We start from the raw sequence: 21087 nt of genomic DNA, 5'->3' as shown, positions 1-21087 counted from the left end.
ATTAAAAAGGCGCCTCTAGCCAGGGAAGGGATTCTCTGCCACTTGCCCCCCACTCTGGGCGGCCCTGTCACTGGGCGCGGGGCCCTCTTAGGCGCGGGGCCCGATTCGGGGGAATTGGTGGAATTGGCCTAAAGCCTGCCCTGTTATCCTTGATGGGAAGATTCTTCCTCCTATGTTCTTGAAGGGAGACTTGGTTTACAGCTGAGATATGTAACTGGGCATGGGATTTGTTCCTACATGAATAAATCTTTTTTTCCCCTTAAACATTCTTCAGAGTGGTTTTGGATGTCACTGGAAAAGTACAGATTCTCAATCCTACCCGAAAGGAACTTGGCGTGTATGGATGCATGGTGGTCAACGACTTTGGTTCTGATATGGAAACGTCTTCGCTGTTGTATGCAGGTAATGCTGATCATGGCAGCTATAGTATCATGAGTAGCATTTCTTTGTTTAGCACTAACACTCATCCTCTACTCCCAAATCTGGATTGAGTTTGACTGAATTAGTAACTAGAAATAAGGATTTCTGATTGCTGTTAAATTGTATTTCAACTAAAACCATGCCAGCCATGAGCCAAATTAGCTGATTCACCCTACTATCGGTATGTTTTTTTTCAACATTAATACTGCTTAAATGATGATAATTTTAAATACAAGGTCTATAACGTACATAAAACTTAAAATAAATATATTTTAAATTGATAATTCCTTTCCTTTTCTTTTGAAGAGGCTCCTGTCATTTTGTCCCCTGGAATAAATGTCACAAATCTGGAAGTTAGTAATCTCTCGGTAACTGTTGGAGGTGTGATAGTGGCAAGAATTGGAGCAAACATTACAATTGAATGTCCAGTGACAGGTAAGCAAGAACACCATTGGAGTTCCTTGTAGTGCTGGAATAAGAAGCTCACCTGGAGTCTTGAAAAAAGTTACCGGTAGCAGCAGAACATGATTCCTTTTTACTAGGCATGTCAACCTTGGTCACTCTATTTCATCTCTCTCTATTTGTTTTCTTGAGACAGACAAACAGACGTACACACACACACTGTCTCTCTTGCTTTGAAAATTCTTTCTTCCATGGGATGGTCTGTGACCCAGCACAGTGTTTAAGGACCACAAAACTGATGCCCATCTTGGGTACTGGCTCCACAGCCAGCTGACTTGCTCATCAGAAAATTTGCTGCACCATTGTAGTCTCTTGCCCTCATAGGAAATGCTCACATGTCTGGGCCATATAGAACTGCAAATAAAATCTCCAGTCTCACCTTCACAGAACTTTAAATTTGATGGTAAAATAAGTGTGTCTATTACAACCAGCATTTTGCAGCTGCAGGAAAGGGACAAAGAGGATGAGGCTCATAGATTCCAAGTCACAAAAGTCTGTAGAGTTTCTTTAGGTCAACACCTCTAGAGCAGCACTTATGGCGAATAGAAGCTACATATATTAAGTACCGTATATACTTGTTCATAGGCCGAATTTTTTTTAGTAAAAAAGGGAAGCACCAGAGAAGGGGGTCGGCTTATGAACGGATATAGAGAGGGAGAGGTGGGACACAGCCCCTCCCCCCAACAGAGGGAGCAAGGAGAGGCAGCACAGCCAGCAGAGCCAGAAGGGAAGAGGCGGGGCCAGAGTCTCTCCGCTTCTGGCTACGTGGCTCTTCCCCCAGCCTCCGAAGCAGCTGCAGCTCTGGGGCTGGCAGGCTGCAGCCGTGCCGCTCGGCCCTGCCCCCCAGAGCAGGCTGTGGCCGCACTGGCCTGGCGCCGGAGTACGCTGCAGCCGTGCCGCCCGGCCCAGCCCACTGGAACGTGCTGCGGCTGCGCCGCCTGGTCTGGCCTGCCGGAGCAGCTCCAGCCAGGCCAGAGACATCCTCCCCTGGCCCTCCCCAGATAAGGTGAGAAGGGTTGGAATGGGGAGAGTGTGGGGGTCCCGGGCTAGGGGTGGGGTCATGGGGGTGGTCACAAGGGTTACTCCCCTGACTCCCAGCTTCTCCCCCACAAAAAGTTTCCCCACCAGTTGCTGTCTCGGCCCGTCAGGATTAGCAGCTGGCGTGCCGGGACACTTGGTTTACTGAGGTTTACCTCCATGCCTGCGGACGCACAAGGTAAACAAACCATCTCGGCCCACCAGCGGCTTATCCTGATTACATTAACATTAATGGAGATATCCCATCTCCTAGAACTGGAAGGGACCTTGAAAGGTCATCGAGTCCAGCCCCCTGCCTTCACTAGCAGGACCAAGTACTGATTTTGCCCAGATTCCCAAGTGGCCCCCTTAAGGATTGAACTCACAACCCTGGGTTTAGCAGGCTAATGCTCAAACCACTGAGCTATTCCCCCCCCCCCCCAATGGCCTGGGACCCAAAGTTTGCTGACCCCTGAATTATAGGGTCGGCTTATGAATGGGTTATAAAAATTTTCCATTTTTACTTATCCATCTTGGGGGAGTTGGCTTATAAACTAACGGGCTTATGATTGAGTATATACGGTAATTCTGTGTCTTGTCTTATTTTCTTTATCTCAGTTTGTGCAGGCAAGGTAGATATTTTACCTGTTAATCTCTTCATCACTGTGTTTTAAACTAATCACCTTAAAAGTTAATTCCCCATAACAATAGAACCCTGCCAACTATTTTAATAAAATATGCATCAATATTTGGTGTCTTGTTTAATCAAGAACATGAAGGTGAATGTTCAGCTAGCACATTGCCAATAAGTTTGCACTAGTACTTGGAAACAATGAGCGTTACAACTAATTGAAAATAAATGGTTAGACAAGTCAGTGTGCCGTTTCCATTTTTATTGTTTTTGGGAAACTCTGTTTGCAGTTTTCCAGAAGAAAGATGTTGATATTAGACCAAAATAGCGATAGAAATATATGACTGTAAATAGTTCTACAAATAGCTTTAAATAATAGTGGTGCCAGACAGATGAATATTGGGCCATGTGGCCCCGCTAGTCGCTGTTCTTACCAAGGCTGTTGCTTTGGGGAAGTAGTATTTTCCAACTATATTTTGGCAACTCTTTGTACAACTGACCTGGATCTCAGATTCAGCAGAGTTTAAGTCACACTGTTAGTATTAATTTTGTTAGGATGGGTGAGCATTTAGTAATCTAAATATCAATTAATATTCACACATGGGACTTCTAATTTCCACACACTTTGGAGTTGTGTATGTTGGTGGGGCAGGCATTAGTTATGCTAAAACTGACACCACTGTTGACTTAAAAATGATTTATCTTATTGCTTTATTTCCTGTAATTGCTGAGGAAGTAGAAGTTATTATTTTTGAATTAGAAATGTAGCTTGCACTTTTTAAAACTTCTATCAAACTAATAGCAGAAAAATGAGCTTAGAAAATGAGGTAAGGACACTTTTTCTGTCTTCCTTTCATTAATCAAAAATAGTGCACCACTGAATTGCTCCAAGAGTAGAGAGTTAAATAGCCTTATTAATCTGTTTTATTTAAAGAGAGGGGAACAAATCTGCCAGAGTTTGCTTTTTAGCAAAAATGATAACTTTTTAAAAGAATGCTAGTAACACATTGTTTACAGATTTCTTCGACCCTGGTGAAAATGCAGGACACTTTGGCTTGATCTCTGAAAAAGTGCACTGGAAAAGAACTAACTATGTCTCTGTACTCTATAAGGACAGCACATTTAAATCCGGATCCCCCAGAAACTTATGCATATGCATAACTTTGCTCATGTGAGTGGTCCCCATGGGGATTACATCATGTGCTGAAAGTTGAGCATGTCCTAAGTGCTGTGGTGAATCGGGACCTACCTGAGGAATAAGCAATTTTTGACTAAAATTGCAGTTTCCAAACTGCTTAGTCCATATGTGCAGGAAAAGGAAATAGTGTACTATGTTATGTTATTGGCCCCATCTTTCATGTCCTATTTGTGAATAGTTTAACTGAAGCTCATGTAGTAAATAAAACATATTCAATTCTTTTGATAAAATAATGGCTTTGCTTTTCATGTAGAATCTTCATAGTTTCATGATTACAAGTGGACTGCCAGCCAGGAGACCTGGGTTCTATTCCTGATTCTGCCATTGACTTGCTGTGTAACTAACTTGTGTCTGAGTTACTTCACTTGCGAACTGGGGAGGTCGATATCTTCCCCTATTTGCTGAGTGATTTTGAGACGTTAGGATGAAAAGTGATAAGCACGTGTTGTTGTTACTTTTGTATTTACTTAGTTATTCATTCATCCCTCAGGAAATTCATTTGACAGAGTATCCAATGTATATGATATCAAATATAGGTCTGTAGGATTAATGGGTTTATGGTGTCCCTAGCCTCTGTTTGCCAGAAGCTGGGAAAGAGCGACAGGGGACGGATCACTTGATGATTACCTGTTCTGTTCATTCCCTCTGGGGCACCTGGCACTGGCCACTGTCGGAAGACAGCATACTGGGCTAGGTGGACTCTTGGTCTGACCCAGTAGGGCCATTCTTATGTTCTTCTTATGTTCTTATGGGTTTACACATTCTTCCTCCTCATCATCAGTACCTACAGATAATGTTGATTAGACGGTAGGCTTCTTCTTTTAGTATTCAGGAGACCCTGATTAGACCTGGAGGTGTTTTTCCCCCACTGTCCTTTCTCATAAGTAGGCAAAAAGAAGGATACATTAGCTCAGCTGCAATGTCCGACTTCTTTTCTGTGAATGACAGCCTGCCTGTTTTTGTACATTAAGTATTACCAGACAAGGCTCAGCAGGGTATGCTGAGGTGTGGTCAGCAAGGGCCCTATTCTGCAGATCTTATTCATGCAGCTGTCCCATTGATGTTGAGCGACTATGGTTGCCATTTAGATGCTTGCCATGCCACAAAAAAGGATGTATGTAGGGAGGACCACAAGGTGTCTGTATGTGCGTGCCATGGCATAGTTTATGTAGTTGGCAGAATTTTTAAATTTTTAAATTTCTTGGCTTTGGTGTTTTTTAAGTTGAACCAAATTCTACTTTCAGTTACAGCTGTGTAACCCAGGGGTTTCTCTCTAGGAAATTCTTTACATACTGTACTTTTGCACTCTGTGTCCCACTGTGCACACACTTCTCTCTTGCCAGTACAGTCCATGTAGCAATTTTCTTACTGCAACATACAGAAAATATTAGTTAGGATCCGTACAAAAATGACACCTTAGTGGTTCATTCAACAGAACACTGTTCCACAGTGCAGAATTGCTGGGACTAGGAGCAGCCTGCCACGCAAACTGGCGGAGAGTGTGCTGAGAGCTGCAGATCTGAGGATGGGGGGAAGGATGAACTTTCTAGCATCCCCTAGTGGCCAGCTAGTGGCTGTACAGTGTACTGTGTAATTGAATTACTCATGACCAACAAGCCTACAAAAATAATGCCTCTGAACAGAATGCTTTGGGATGCTAGGTTTATTAGACTGTGTTACATGGAGCAATTTAAGTATCCATTAACATCATCAAACAAAAAGGTTTAATATTATGTGATATGTGCCACATTTTTTTTCCTGTCTCACTGTTTCATTTATTTGATTTTCTCTCTCTCTCCAAAAGACTTTCTCTCATGCGCTAATCATCAGTTTCGAATTACAAAAATAGAGAGATATCGTGTAAAGCATATACTCTAATAAGTAACAGACCATCAGGGCAAGGGCTAAGAAAGTTATTTTTACTGATTTGCTGAAGCTAATAGTATAGATTTCTATTTTCCTTTCAATTTATAATAAAAATATTTCCCCACTAATTGTAATAAACTCACTTTTATATGTCCCACACCACGTATGTTAGGAGATATTTATAACATTCTGGAGAGATTCATATTCCACTGTTATAGCCAACTACTTTTCAATCAACATATATGGTATAAATATCAATACCACTTGCTCCAAATTGCTCCTGGATAACATTTATTGTATTTACAGAAAGGATCTTTTGTGATTATTACACAAAATAAACTAAACCTGTCAGACTCTATTTATTCTAAAAGGCAGAAAGTTCTAAGCTGGAGTAAAATGGGGGGTGGAAATGTACAAATATGTATAAACTGTGCATTGTATGCCACCTTCTGGTGAGAAAATAGAAAGGAAAACTGCTGAGTATTAAGTGGTATAGACTACATACATTTTATCGCACCTCTGAACTTATTTCGTATTGAAAGCTTCTCAGAGTAGGGGACTGCATTGTAATCCATATTTTGTATAACGCTGAATATACTTTTGCTGCTCTACATATAGTAATATAGTGTTAAAATCCATTAATGATACAAAACATATTGAACCACCGTGTTAGCTTGTTAGTTCTCATTTACACACATTAAACAGATATGTACCATCCGTATCAGATAAGCAATTTTACACAGTTGAAATTGTTGCAGATGAAGCCAACAATTTGATCTTCCATCTGTCCTTTTCATTTACCTACATTATGCTAAATGTGCCTTTGATGTTGTCATTCTATCCTTTATATTTTATTTTTTACTTCAGAAAAATCGGGGTGGGGGGGTGAGAAGGATATAATAGTAAAATCCCTGGGCTTATGAATCATTCATGTTGTTTAGCTTCCCTTTTGTGTTTCTAAATGCAAATTAATAGTGGGTTTCCTTGGCCCCGAGCCTTCCCTATCCCTGGTAACGGACGCATCGGATGTGGGATGGGGTGCACATCTGGGCGACCTCAGGACCCAAGGCCTTTGGTCACAACAAGACCTTTCGTTACACATCAATGTCAGGGAATTACGAGCAGTGCGCCTCGCATGCATAGCCTTCAAATCCCAGCTGGCGGGCAGGTGCGTTTCTGTCCTCACGGACAACATACCAACGATGTTCTATATCAACAAACAGGGTGGTGCTCGCTCCTCTCCCCTGTGCCGGGAAGGCCTCGCATTATGGGACTTTTGCGTATAGAACTTAATTCACCTGACAGCATCCTACCTACTGGGGACGCAGAACGGGCTTGCAGGCACCCTCAGTCGCTCGTTCCAAGGTCACGAGTTGTCTATCCACTGGGATATAGTACTCTCAATTTTCTGGCTTTGGGGTCATCCCCAGGTGGACCTGTTTGCCTCCAGAGAGAACAGGAAGTGTTGCCAATTCTGCTCCCTCATGGGATGCAGTCCGGGGTCTCTAACAGATGCCTTCCTCCTCTCTTGGGTGGACGGCCTATTTTACGCCTTTCCCCCGATTCCTATGGTTCACAGAGTAATCCTCAAGGCCTGCAGAGATCACGCTCAGGTCATCCTGATAGCGCCGGCGTGGCCGCGCCAGCACTGGTACACGTCGCTCCTGCATGTGTCTATACAGGTGCCCCTCAGGTTGCCCTACTCTCGGACTTGATCACACAGGATCGGGGTTGCCTGCGTCACCCGAACCTGGAGTCGCTCCACCTCACAGCCTGGATGCTCCATGGCTAAACCCTGTGGAGATGCAATGTTCTCATCAGGTCAGGCAGGTCCTTCTTGGTAGCAGGAAGCCCTTAACAAGGACCACGTACTTGGCCAAGTGGAAGCGCTTCTCCCTCTGTGCCACACAACGGGGTCAGGCTCCCTTGCTCGCCCCGGTCCCTCTCATATTGGACCTCTTGTTACATCTGAGACTCCTGGGACTCTCCCTCTCTTCTGTTCGAGTACACCTTGCTGCAATGTCAGCGTTCCACCCTGGAGCGGGGAGTACCTCAGTGTTTGCGGACCCACTCGTTGGTCACTTCCTCAAGGGCCTTGACAGGTTGTTCCCGCACATTCGTCAATCTGTCCCTTCTTGGGACCTCAATTTGGTCCTGTCCATCCTCACAGGGCCCCCCTTCGAGCCGTTGGCCTCGTGTTCACTGTTATATCTTTCATATAAGGTTGCGTTCTTGGTGGCTATCACATCAGCTCGGAGGGTGTCGGAACTCAGAGCACTGACATCTGAACCTCCATACACCGTCTTCCACAAAGACAAGGTCCAACTCAGGCCGCACCCAGCGTTCCTTCCTAAGGTGGTTTCCCCATTTCACATGGGCCAAGACATTTTTCTCCCGGTGTTCTATCCGAAACCGCACTCCTTGGCTAAGGAGCGTAGGCTACATTCCCTGGACGTTCGCAGGACCCTCGCGTTCTACATTGAAAGGACAAGACCCTTCAGGAAATCGACCCAAATTTTTGTTGCCGTGGCCAACAGGATGAAGGGGCTTCCTGTCTCGTCACAGCGGATCTCCTCTTGGATCAAAATCTGCATCCGGGAATGCTACAGTCGGGCTAACATACCAGCCCCGCATATCACGGCCCACTCCACAAGAGCACAGGCCTCTTCCGCTGTGTTCCTGGCCCAGGTCCCGATGCAGGAAATTTGTAGAGAGGCCACGTGGTCCTCAATCCACACTTTTACGGCACACTATGCCATCATGCACCAGGCTAGAGATGATGCAGCCTTTGGCCGCGCAGTACTCCAGTCTGCAGTGACCTCCGACCCCACCGCCTAGGTTCAGGTTTGTGAGTCACCTGCTTGGAATGGGCATGGACAATCACTCGAAGAAGAAAAAACGGTTACTCACCTTTCTGTAACTGTTGTTCTCCGAGATGTGTTGTTCATGTCCATTCCAATACCCACCCTCCTGCCCCTCTGTCGGAGTGTTGGCAAGAAGGAACTGAGGGGGTGGAGGGTCGGCTGGCCCCTATATACAGCGCCATGAAGGCGCCACTCCAGGGGGCGCCGAAGCCGACCCTACGGATGCTGTTATAGTAAAATCTTCTGGCTGGTGTGCACACACCTGCTTGGAACGGACATGAACAACACATCTCAAAGAACAACAGTTACAAAAAGGTGAGTAACCATTTTTTTTCCTCCATGGAACATTGAGTGTCTTAGAGCTGCTCTGGTACTGGTGGAAAGTAACCTCTGTTTGATGTCAGATAAATAGATTAAACTTTAAAATTGGTTTTATAGCTCCTTAGGTCCATAGCAGGCAGTTTTAACATCAGAGGGTTTAGATCCATTACAGATTAAAATTCTGATTTTAAAGTTGTAAAGATTATTTTAAAACCAAATCAGGCCCCCGTTCAGGAAAGCATCTCTGTTCAGGAAGGGCAGTAATGCACATGCTGAACTTTTAGCATGTGCTTAATTGCTTTCCCTAATAGGGATGGATTTAATCATGTGTTTGTGGTTTCTTCAACTGACGCCATAGGGTATGATGACAAAACTCCCATTGACATCAGTGGGAACTGGATTGTGCCCAGAGTTTCAGAACCTTATGATTGTTTGGGGAAGATTAGACACCTATGGGTTTGTTCCTCAGTTGCACTGATCCCAGGGAGGGTGACTGTAAGCTACTTTTCTGCCTCCCTTAATTCTGGGATTGGCTGGCAGTCAAACCAGCCCTCTGCATAAATTAAAGCAGTCACAGGGCCATGGATTCAAAATGATAGCAGAGTAGTCTGGGGTAGCATCGGTGGTGACTCAGGTTAGCAGCACAAATATGTACCCAACGGGTCCAGGCAAGTTACTCAGGTAGCAAGCCTGAGCCGCCACCCATGCTACTCCCAGCTGCACGGCTATTTTTAGCATGCTAGCTTGAGCAGAACTAGCACATGTCTGTCTGCTCAAGCTGCAAAGCCTGCTTTGATCTGCAGTGCAGACAGACCCTTACACTAAGTACACTTTACACCATTCTGGGAATGTAAAGAGGCCCTAAAACGTGAGGAAATATAATTTATGCTTTTTTAAAGGCCGAGTTAATGGCCCTTTGTGGAAATGAGAATCAGATCCACGGGGTGAAATTCACTCCTGTGCAGAGGGCTAGGTACCACTGAAATCCTCCTTAAGCAAATAGGGTTAAATAACAATTTTGGCTTCTGTTCAGTTTGTCACTGCTAAGAGGGAAACCCGCCATATAGTCCTATTACTAGTTTGGCAAAGAAACCTCCTTAATATTTATAATAACTTTTAAAGCTTATTTACATGAACTTTTAAAGGGTAAAACACAAGCCTTAACTATTCTTTCTAGGAAAGGCAGCTCTTGATTTCTATGCCATGCTGTGTACCACATCCTGAGTATGTGAACAAGTCCTCTGGGCAGCTGATTCAGTGCTTCTTAAAGTCGTACTGTAAGATCCCTGTCACGGGAGGAGTGGGAGAAAACAGTATCCCTTGCCCCAGCTGTTCACAAGACCTGATCGTTCATTCGTTATGCAGCACAAAAACAAAAATAAAAATAAAAGTAATATCTCAGCTCATGAATATTAAATACAGGGTAGTTTTTAAAGCCAAATTAGATGGAAGCTACATAATGAAAGGCTAATCAACAAAAGTGTAAAAATGAGGTTTGTGAATTGGCTCTGGCACTGTGTGTAATCTTGAGAGAAAGAGTTGTATGTGAAGCACTGCTGAATGTAGGCTTCGTGCAAAAGGTAAATGCACTTCTAAAAATAGTTTTTCTAGAGTATTTTCCAAAAGTCAGAGTTTCTGCTGATAGGAATTTGAGAAAGGACAGTATGTGCAAGAACTCAGTGTTTTGAAAGAGAGTCAGGGCAGAAAAAGATCTGTCATTGGAAGCATGAACGTACAGATAAACGGAAGGGGTGCAAAACAGCTTGAATGTGCATGTTCCATATCCAAGAGCAAAGAGTGGCCAGGGGACCCTATGAGAGAAAGTAAAGGAGTAATTCAAAGGGTTACTTTATATTTTTCTTTTGCCTCTTTTGTTTCTTTAATCCATTTGTAGGATGCATATCTCCAGACCTTAAAGCACCATACAATAAAAAACAATTTCTGGACAGACTGCTTCATGTCTCTGGATACACACCTCATAAGGCACAGCCTGGAAAGCTTTACGCCACCTTTGTGCTTCCCAGATACTGGGCTGCTCCAAGGAATGGAGTATGGGGCTGCTCTAATTTACAGCAACCTGACATGGCTGCCGCTGGGCTGCTCTGAATGGTGGAACACAGCAGCATACACTGCCCTGCCCTGCCCCATGGCCTCTGTTCACTGCCAGAATAGTGTGACAGAGAGAGAGCAGGATTTGGAAACTAGAGTCTGGGCTCCAGCCTGAGCCCAGAAGTCTACATAGCAATGAAACAGTCCCACAGCCTGAGCCCCACGAGCCCAAGTTGGCTGGCACAGGCCAGCCACATGTTTTTCTTTGCTGTGTAGCTATACCCTAATGCAGTGATTCTCAACCTATTTACCTACATATGCAGCTCTCTGTGTTATGTGGGCCACATCCACACACTATATAGACTACCTGTATGGCCCTGAGGATGTCTCATGGGCCATAGCTGTGTGCTGATTGAGCCACAAGCAGCCCGTAGGTTGAGAACCACTGCCCTAAGGGAATGTCTTTACTGCAGTTAGCTTGGCTGTAATCCAGGTGCTGACACTCAGTGTTTAAAAGAAGAACTAGAAAGACAGCCCAAGGGCAAATCCAACCATCTTTAACCAAATAGCCCAGTAGCCTCAGCCCACTCACAAAAGGATCATTTTTCAGTTAATAAGAAGATTGCGGGCGGGGGAATCAAATGTAAAAACTAGGGGAATATCCCCAAAATGGTCACAAGGAGGCCAACTGAACTAAATGTAATGTAAATCCACTCTGTATCAGACGTAAGCTTAATTATCATCAATTTCCAGATAAAAACACAACATGCACACAAGTATCTATCAGTAATTTAAGGTAAAATACATTATAGGGATGTTGCAGTTATCTGCAAAACCATTATCATCATCTCAGAAAATTCAGAGTTAGCGTTAACCTTAAAAGAAATCCAAACATATTGAGGCATGGAAATGAACAGTAAAGGAATTCAAACAACCTCAACTCTGCATTGTAGTGATACCATGTAATAACCACACAATTATGATTAGTGCTTAATAGTGTTCGTTGTCCCAGATTAGATTAAATTTTTTAAGACGTTAGATTTTCCCCCCCCATATTTTTCCCCTCATGGTGACGCTACACAGCAGATTTAAGGATAATTGTGCATTTCTATTGGGGGTAAACTGCAAAACAGCCATTTGCAGTTCTGTTTACTCCTTAGCCCCATCCTCCTTGTCAGGGGCAGGGTTTGAAAAATCAGTGCTTCAATCTTTATTCACTTGAGGAACTTGGCCCACCTCCCAGCATGGGCAGTCCTGCTTGCTATTCTTCGCCAAGCAGAAATTCACAGAGGCTGTTGAAGCAGAAAGAAAGATTATTTACTAATCATTCCAATTGACTTACAAAGTGGGTGTGACAGGTGGCGGGGTTTGGGACCTTCAAGGAGAGGCAGGACTGTTCTTCAGACTCCTTGTTTATTCTGGAGCCCAGGCCAGGGGAGTTCACTAGCTCCAATACAGGCCCCAAAAGGCTTAGATGTTGTGGCTTGGGCTCTGAAACCCACCCCCCGCCCTAGGCTTCAAAGCCCATGCTGCAACAAATCCACTGCTATTTTTAGCACGGTAGCCCAAGTCCGTTAACCTGGCTCTGAGACTTGCTGCCGCAGGCTACCACTCTCTGTAGATGTACCCAAAGAGGGTCAGAAAGAACGAGAAGCAGGGAGAGAGCTACCTCGCAGGGAGAAACCCTAGGAATACGACAACCTTGTAAGAAAGCTTAGACTGTGCTTTGTGGTTTATATTTTATTTAAATTAAGAATACAGATAAATCCTAGGAATTGGGTACATTTTGGACACTGGGTGTGCGTGTTCGTGCATGCCGTGTTGAGAACAATTTTCCATAGGGCTTAGTGAATCAAACAAATAACACTATCTCTGATGTAAACTGGCCCATTGCTCTCTGAGAAGGATTCATGTTAGCCAGAAAGTTTGGGTTAATTACAAAAGGGACACTTAAAACAAGAATTCTTCCTAATCCCAGCAGGATTTCTCAAAATGGTATAAAGCTTCTTCTGGAAAAGTTGAAAGATAACTTCTGATTTTGGACTCTTGTGCACGCTACAGACAAGCACTTGTTTCAGGTGGGAGGGATAGTTCAGTGGTTTGAGCATTGGCCTGTTAAACCCAGGGTTGTGAGTTCAATCCTTGAGGGGGCTACTTAGGGATCTGGGGCAAAAATCAGTACTTGGTCCTGCTAGTGAAGGCAGGGGGCTGGACTCAATGACTTTCAGGGTCCTTTCCAGTTCTATGAGATAGGTATATCTTTTTAAATTTTTTGTGCTATTTTGTTCAGTGGTACACAATCTTTTGAACCTAAAAATACTTTTACTAGTTGCTAAATTGTCTAGTTTAAATCTTTGATAATGTGGTAGGGTGTTTCTGTCTGGTGGCTTTCTAGACAAATTGGTGTGAGGAACATTTTCCTTCAGTGAAATAGCTGAATCCAAAAAATATATCTGGTTCTTATTATACTGAAGGGAAAATGAGAGGTGTGCATTGAAAGTACTAAGCCAGTGATTGAATTGTTAAAGTTCTTCTTAAGGGCCATTCCACATCATGAAGACATAATCTGTAAAGCAATACCACACAATGATCTGTGAAGAAAGGGGACTGAATTAGCATTCAATATGGTTAATATTTCCAAATGTCCCACATAATCAGGTAGGTCCACCCATTATAATATCCTTAAATGGCCAATGATACGTGTTTTTAGGCAAGAAAACACTGTGCAGAAGACAATTTAGCTTTTTCATGCCTGATTCATGTGCATCATGCATAATGCCCCTCTCGGGTTGGCCACAGTGCCAGATATGACAGAGTGATTCAGTGTGATTTCAATGGACCTTTGGGACTTCAGAAGAATGCCCCTGATTCAGCAGCTGGCATGAAGGGCCAGCAATAAAGTGCTTTTAATGTGCTGGAATTAATGGCTTGCAAAATTTCCATTTAAAGGCAGATGTTTGGGGATAAGAGCAACTTTAGAAAGCATCCAGTATTGCTAATGCTGTTTGATTGACAAACATCACTCCTTTAAAAGAAAGAAATATTCATAGTTTGACACTTGGGATGTCAAGTATCGGACAAAAGTGAATTCTTGGAAGTTAATGGTTATAACAGGAAAGATGACAGGATTTTAATTAAAAAGCAGCTCGAATACAGTTAGCCTTCTGCAGCACAACAAATAAGAGTGTTAATGATTGAGGCTCTGTGTCAGACTGTTCCCCTTTCTATCCCTTGACGTGCTGCAGATACAAGTAATCGCTGCAGCTCCTGTCATATGGAACAGCCTTCTTGTATTCTTGGCACACACTGAGCCCATCTATTCTCAAATCTCATGTGCATATTTCCCCCCAGGTGTATACTATGCCCCCTAATTACACTCTTTCTCTGCTTTTGTTTTAAGAATTTTGTAACTTTATTTTTTATCCTGTGATGTGTTCTGGGATGTAGTTTGTATAAAGGATGCTACTGGAAATAAGGACCTGATCCTGAAAGCCTTTACATGAGTTGTCCTTATTCATGTGAGCAGTCTCATGTCATCCAGTGGGATAAATCACTTGAACATTGATACAGAGCTTAGGCCCTTAAATTGTAATATATTACTTTCTGAGGATTGACAGTCATTTGTAAAGCCATTCTATTAGCTTCCCACAGAGTGCTTAACCTTTTATCACTGCTCTGTGCTGAAGTACTACTAGAACTGAGTATTATAAATGAGAACTACCCATTTGCGGATATTTTGTTATAAATGCAAAAAATGTGCTTATTTTGTTAAAACTGCTGTTGTTTTATTGCGCTGTCTGAAAAATGACATTAGAACTCAAGGCACTCGATATTACAGTGATGGGCAGCAGTGCAAAAGATAAAACCCAAGGTTTATATAAGGTGGTCAGCATTTTTATTATTTGCCTTTTTAAGGTGTTCCCCAACCGAAAGTAACTTGGCTTAAGAAGAAAGAATCCCTACGAAACAATTCTTTCTTGCTTTTGAATGGGTCCTTATTTCTGCAGAATGTTTCATTTGAAAATGCAGGAACATATACTTGCACAGCAACCAGTGCTCTTGGAAAAGCAGTAGCCACATCTGTCCTTCACTTATTCGGTAAGTGTAAAATCATAGTTCATCATTCATAAGCAATGACAAACCATTTTGGTTATAAAGTGTTGTTCTTAGAATGGATAGGGATGTGTTTGGAGAAATATTTAATCCTCTAATTGACATGGGTTTAGAATTTCCTGATGGAACCTGGCCCTTTGAAGTGTGTTTTTCATTCCATACTGTCTGTTTGTGCTAACTTTGAGCACAGAGAATTTGAGTTCTGATGCCTCTTTCTTGGGCTCCATCCACTTGCCACTGGGCAACTGTGCCATCTTCTTGGCAACAGCCAATAGCCTTTAAGCAAGAGACCTGGGTCTTCTAGAGCCTTGTGGACACTCTGTAGGAGATAAATCCAGATTAAAGAATGCATGGTGCTTTCACCTGGGGACAGAGGACAGGATTTACAAGGAAATCCAGAGCAACCCACTTCCCCTAGTGAGAGTTGTACTTCTAATCTCAGAGGGCAATAAAACATACACAAGTGAAGAATAAAAATTAAAGAACCTGGGCAGCCCACCCTGAATGTCTTTATTTACCCTAGTAAGGGGTAAGAAGCTGAAAATGAAAAACTAAAAATGGCTGGTTAATCAACTCTACTGTAAATAGATTAGTCTTGTAAAATCCCACAATGCAACCTTGACCCCCAAGTATCCCCAGTGAATGGATCTTCTATCTGTAAAGACTAACTCCCCAAACACTTTGTGCTAGCTAAGCATACTGAGTTCTGTTACACACCCTCACTGTTAAGCACACAAACATTAGCTGGCTTATAGATGATGAGGCCTATTTCCGCAGGTAAGACATTTGGGGAGATGTGAGTCTCTTTGTAAGAGTGAGGGTGTGGAGCCTACTATAAACAGTGGCAATAGGATACACTCATGGTTTCCAGCTTCCTGGCTGAAGCAGAGGAGCCAGATGCTTCTGAGGAGGACAGTGTAATTAAAGATGTGTCACAGGACTGCTGGTCAGAGCCTGAACTTTATTTCTGGTCCCAGTCACCTGACACTGATTTAAGTGAATCTGAAGTAGGTAGTAGGGGCCAAATCCTGCATTTCTTAGTCTATGCTCAACCAAAACTCCCACTGATTTCAATGGGGAGGAAGTTTTGTCAGTCAGGACTTGAGGACTGGACTATTTTGGGTCTTTGAAGCTCCTACCTATTTTAGAGGGGCCATGAATAATCAGGAGCCCCGCAGAGCATTGTAGGTCAGGCAGTGGTCCTGCCCCTCTCTGGCAAGTTATGTGGCAGCATTATATATATATTTATTTATATTTAGGTCTTTTATTGCTTTTTTACTACTTTCTCAGGCTTGCTCCCATTAATTGAACTTTTCTGCATTTTTTATTACGTAGAATAACAAAGAAACATCTGATGCATTTGTGTGCATGGTGGTATGTACAGTATGTGTGTATATATATAGTCTTTATACTCAGGGAATATAAGGACTAAAGGTTTGACTGGCCACTACTGAGGAGGGATGGAAATGAGTGCACCCTGTCTCCTCTTTATGTCAGTGCAGGGTTAGTTACAGTCGGCTGTATATACCACCATGCACACAAATGCATCAGATGCTTCTTTGTTATTCTACGTAATAAAAAATGCAGAAGAGTTCAATTAATGGGAGCAAAGCCTGAGAAAGTAGTAAAAAAGCAATAAAAGACCTAAACCACAGAAGGAGGCAGGATCATGTATAATATGTACATTCACTAAAAATAAACTTTGACAAAGTGGTAAGAACTATGTGTATTGACAGATTGACCATGTTATTCTGGCATTAATGTGAAAAAAGAAGTTACTATAGTGACAGGCATATAATTTCATCCATATTACGCGACCTCTACCATGCAGAGCAGATTTTTAAGAGATTTCTTTTTATTATTTTAGCAATTTGTCATATTTCCATCAGACGGAAGCAAGGAGTTGAGCTGACTCCAATGAGAGGGTTTTTAAAAATTGCTTCATATGAATGTTTGATAATGAAATGATAAACGACATTGTCATGAGAAACCGTAAACAAGGCCAAAGATTTGGTAAATTTTTTATGACAGTAGAAGGATAACAGGGTTGTTTTGTTAAAAGATGAAATTTTGAATGAGGGTCAGTAACAAATGTTACTGTGAAAAACCTTTTAAAGAAAGAGATGTTTTTTGTGTTCTGGTGCATTAATGTACAAGATGATGATCCTAAAGAGTTCCAAAATACTGTAATTCTTCTGTTTCATAAATAGAACCTTGGACAATTTGATCAAAATCATCCTTGTCAATATCTTTTCATCAAGTATTATAATGCATTGTTTTCCAGAACAAAAGTTTCCAGGGACTAACACTGTATCAACAAAAAGTAGCAGGAGGAAGCGTGTCCTGATGGCATCTGGAATTGGTACAAATATTAGTGTGATACGTGGTGATCTGCTAAGGATAGGTATGTTGCCTTGGCATCATTCTTGTTAGAATTAAAAGTTTTGTTAGTAATAATTTTATTTAAATGGAAAGGACATGATTAGGATGGCCCCGTCACAAAGACTAAACCCTAAGGAATATCTATTTTTATCTCTTGAGAAACATAGATTCATAGATTCTAGGACTGGAAGGAACCTCGAGAGGTCATCGAGTCCAGTCCCCTGCCCTCATGGCAGGACCAAATACTGTCTAGACCATCCCAGGTAGACATTTATCTAACCTACTCTTAAATATCTCCAGAGATGGAGATTCCACAACCTCCCTAGGCAATTTATTCCAGTGTTTAACCACCCTGACAGTTAGGAACTTTTTCCTAATGTCCAACCTAAACCTCCCTTGCTGCAGTTTAAGCCCATTGCTTCTTGTTCTATCCTTAGAGGCTAAGATGAACAAGTTTTCTCTGTCCTCCTTATGACACCCTTTTAGATACCTGAAAACTGCTATCATGTCCCCGCTCAGTCTTCTCTTTTCCAAACTAAACAAACCCAATTCTTTCAGCCTTCCTTCATCATCAATCAGCAATCAGGAACAGGTCCCGAAACTCTGCCTAGTCACCGCAGTCTACACTGCCCCAATTGTGGTGCAGTGTGATGGAACAAGCAATGGTGCTGTGTTATGGTCTGCAGTGAATTCTCCAACATTATCATTAACTGCTGTTTAAAAATTGTACTATCTGACAAAATATTGTGCTAATAATTCAGGACTTATTTTAATATTTAAAAATATAGAAACAAAACTGAAGAAGGAACAATAAATATATAACAGCCATATGAGCGATTTTATTTTGTTGGTTCTTAGTTGCTCACAACCATCTTGCTATTTAGTGTAGTCCTGCATATTAATATAGCTGTGCCAATATATCATGATTGCATGCTAAACTGATTTATTGTTTTCAGCCACATTTTGTCATTCTGAGGGGTTCACCACATTCCTGTTGAAATATTGAGGGTTCTTCCAATTTTCCTGTGGGCCATCATCTTTACTTCTGCCTTGGTTTGTCAGAGCCCTGATTTGTTAGCCTTCAGGACATGCTATCTGCTTTCTCAGATTTTTACTTAGGAGGGAGAAAATAAGAAATGATGGAGTTTAATTTTTATATAAGGAATTTTTCAAAACCGTTTTAAAAACGGTAACTCTGCGTATCACAGGGTCTATCCAAATGAATCATCATTGGACTGAATAGTGAAGTTTCTCTTTGAGCTGCCCTTGAAAACTGTGAGAGATCCACCTGGACTGTAGATTTGATTTTGAGTTCTCCATCTAAACTAATATGTCAGTTTCCATTCTTGTCTGTTTCTATAAAGTGGTATGCAGCAACATGTAAGCCACGTTTAAACATGGTTCACAGTCTTGGAGTGAAATCCTGACTCTGTCAAAGTCAATGGGAGTTTTACCATTGACTTCAATGGGGTCAGGATTTCACCTTTGGTTCATAAAGAACATAATAAACTCTCACTTAAAATGGAGGGAGAATGTAAATTATTGTGGCAGATACACAAAAGAGCCTCCACTTTAGCTAAGTGGAAGATAGCTCACCTGGGAGCACTTGAGACTAGTTTTGCCTTACCTCAGACTTCTGTAAATTAATACATATCCCTCTTTTTCCTTTATACTGCTGCAAGAAGCTTCCACACATCTATGCACAAATAGAAAACACAGATATCACAATATATACATTAAACTTAGAAAAAATACTAAAATGCCGTTGATTTCTAGGTTGTCCAGTGCATCCTAATCACGGAAACATGATTCGTTGGTTCTTCAGAAATCGTCCCGTTGAGGAAGTTAAAGACTTGGTATATAGAGCCTTGGTTGGGGGACGTATCCTAGAGGTGAACACTGTGTCTGGTCAATTTGCTGGACAATACCGATGTCGGACTTCAACTAGTGTAAAACCATTGTCTGTTTGGGTAAATGTCAAGAAGGAAGGTTTGTTGAAAATTCTATGACAAATTCTTACTTTTTAATAATATTTCACCCTAATGTTTTGAGAATTTTATTGCTCTATTGCTTATTTTTACATATAAAGTATTAAGCCCCCAGTTCTGTAAACACTAATGTGTATACTCAACTTTATGTATGTGAGTAGTTCCGTTTCAATCAGTTAAAGTTAAGCAGGCGCATACATGTTTGCAGGATCAAGGCCTTGAATTTTATGTGAATGCTCATTTTATTCATTTATTTTATAGTATGTTATCAAGAAGCTAAAATAATACTCCTCAATTCAGTGACTTGATATGTTACACCGATATTAAATCAGGCCAACCATACACAAACTTCTGCTTCAACAGGCCATATATATTATCATTGTGATAGTACTGTCTGACTAACAAAATTGTCTTTGGGATAAAGATTGAAAATATTAGATGCTTTAGAATGTGTATGAAAAGTTATTAATTATAATATTAACATTTCATTGGTATTACAATGTTAAATCTATTCCAGTGGTTGCCCTTAAATTTACCAGTTTACCTTTAATAAATAGATAGGGTAAACTGGCTGTATTACTATACTACTCTGTGTTTACTATAGGTCCTACTTGGAAAGTACTGCAGATACCAAGGCGATGTTAATTTTAAAGCTATTTTAAATTTTTGAGAGTAACCAATAAGCCCCTGATCCTGCATAGTGATATGTGCATGTACAGAGCCCCATTAGCTTCATTCGGCTACACAGTGTAAGAATGGGCCTGAGAGAGAGAGAGAGAGAGATACCTTACATATGTGCTTACAGGAGAGTAGACCCCATCTGCAAACACTTTATTGTGAAGTTCATAAGTCTTCAATGTGCCCTATAATTCATTCATATTAGATAATAAGAGTGGGGAGTGTGATTTTGAAAAGTGCCTAAGAAAGCTATGTACCCAAGTCCCACTGAAAGTTTTGGAGTTAGGCGCCTGCCTCCCTTAGACATTTTTGAAATTCTTACCCAATAACTCAATATCAGGAGAATTCTAAAGAGATTTTAAAAGCAAATGTTTTTGAAAATTGGAATCAGTTACTTATCATATATCTCATGTACAAGGCCTTTCATTTTCAGTTTTTACTGATTTTTTTAACCAAAAAACCCCAGGGTTTTCAAAAGTTATTATACATTTTTTACCAATTTTCACCTGAATTTTGGACCACTCAAGAACATAAGGATACTGATTATGTTAAAAAAAAAATCCAGTACATTACAGTAGGTATGTATATATGTAGGCATACGTATGTATACGTCAGTACTCAGCACCTCAAAAAAAGAAGGGCTGGAACTTGCCAGATCCGGCTCCCTGCTCCAGAAGGAAAGATGGTGGCTCTGTAACCTGAGCAGTCCATGTAATTCCAGGCTGCCAGTTCTCCTTCTGGAGTGGGCCTGAAAGCAGAAGAGGTGGAGAAGGCAGTGTGAAATGGGACCCTTGCCTTCTCCACCTCTTCCATTTCTAGGCCTGCTCTGGAAGGAGAGATGGCAGGTCGATTATCTGGGCCACACAGGTTACCAGTCCACCATCTCTCCCTCTGGAGTGGGGAGCCAAGTCTGGGGATCCCTGGGTCCACCCAAGTTTCCAAGCTGCCATCTCTCATTCTGGAGTGGGGAGCTGGCTCTGGGGATCCCTGGGTTCCATACAGGTTACCAAGCAGCCATCTCTCATTCTGGAGTGGGAAGCTGGGTTGGAAATACTCTTCCTTTTCTCCATTTGTTGCTGTTTTGTTGTCCTCTTGTCC

The 21087-nt window shown here is 42.0% G+C and overlaps 1 protein-coding gene across 9 annotated transcripts in view; it reads left to right on the top strand.

Moving 5' to 3' along the window:
* ADAMTSL3 (ADAMTS like 3) overlaps window positions 1–21087 on the top strand; it is a 262575-nt gene that overhangs the window by 229110 nt on the left and 12378 nt on the right. For 8 of the 9 annotated variants that reach the window (XR_010590971.1, XM_042845687.2, XM_042845686.2 and 5 more), the window contains 5 exons: window positions 275–402; window positions 727–855; window positions 14744–14926; window positions 17226–17345; window positions 19100–19312. Coding sequence is in view for 8 of the 9 variants with exons in the window: in XM_042845687.2 (XP_042701621.2) it covers window positions 275–402; window positions 727–855; window positions 14744–14926; window positions 17226–17345; window positions 19100–19312 (773 nt within the window). In the remaining variant the exon portion in view is untranslated. The remainder of the gene's footprint in view (window positions 1–274; window positions 403–726; window positions 856–14743; window positions 14927–17225; window positions 17346–19099; window positions 19313–21087) is intronic. The other variant, XM_065559345.1, reaches the window with a different exon arrangement.

The sequence above is a fragment of the Chrysemys picta genome, chromosome 10 (genome assembly GCF_011386835.1).
Source record: "Chrysemys picta bellii isolate R12L10 chromosome 10, ASM1138683v2, whole genome shotgun sequence".
NCBI classification, from domain to species: Eukaryota; Metazoa; Chordata; order Testudines; family Emydidae; genus Chrysemys; species Chrysemys picta.
This window is presented reverse-complemented; position numbering and strand designations above follow the sequence as displayed.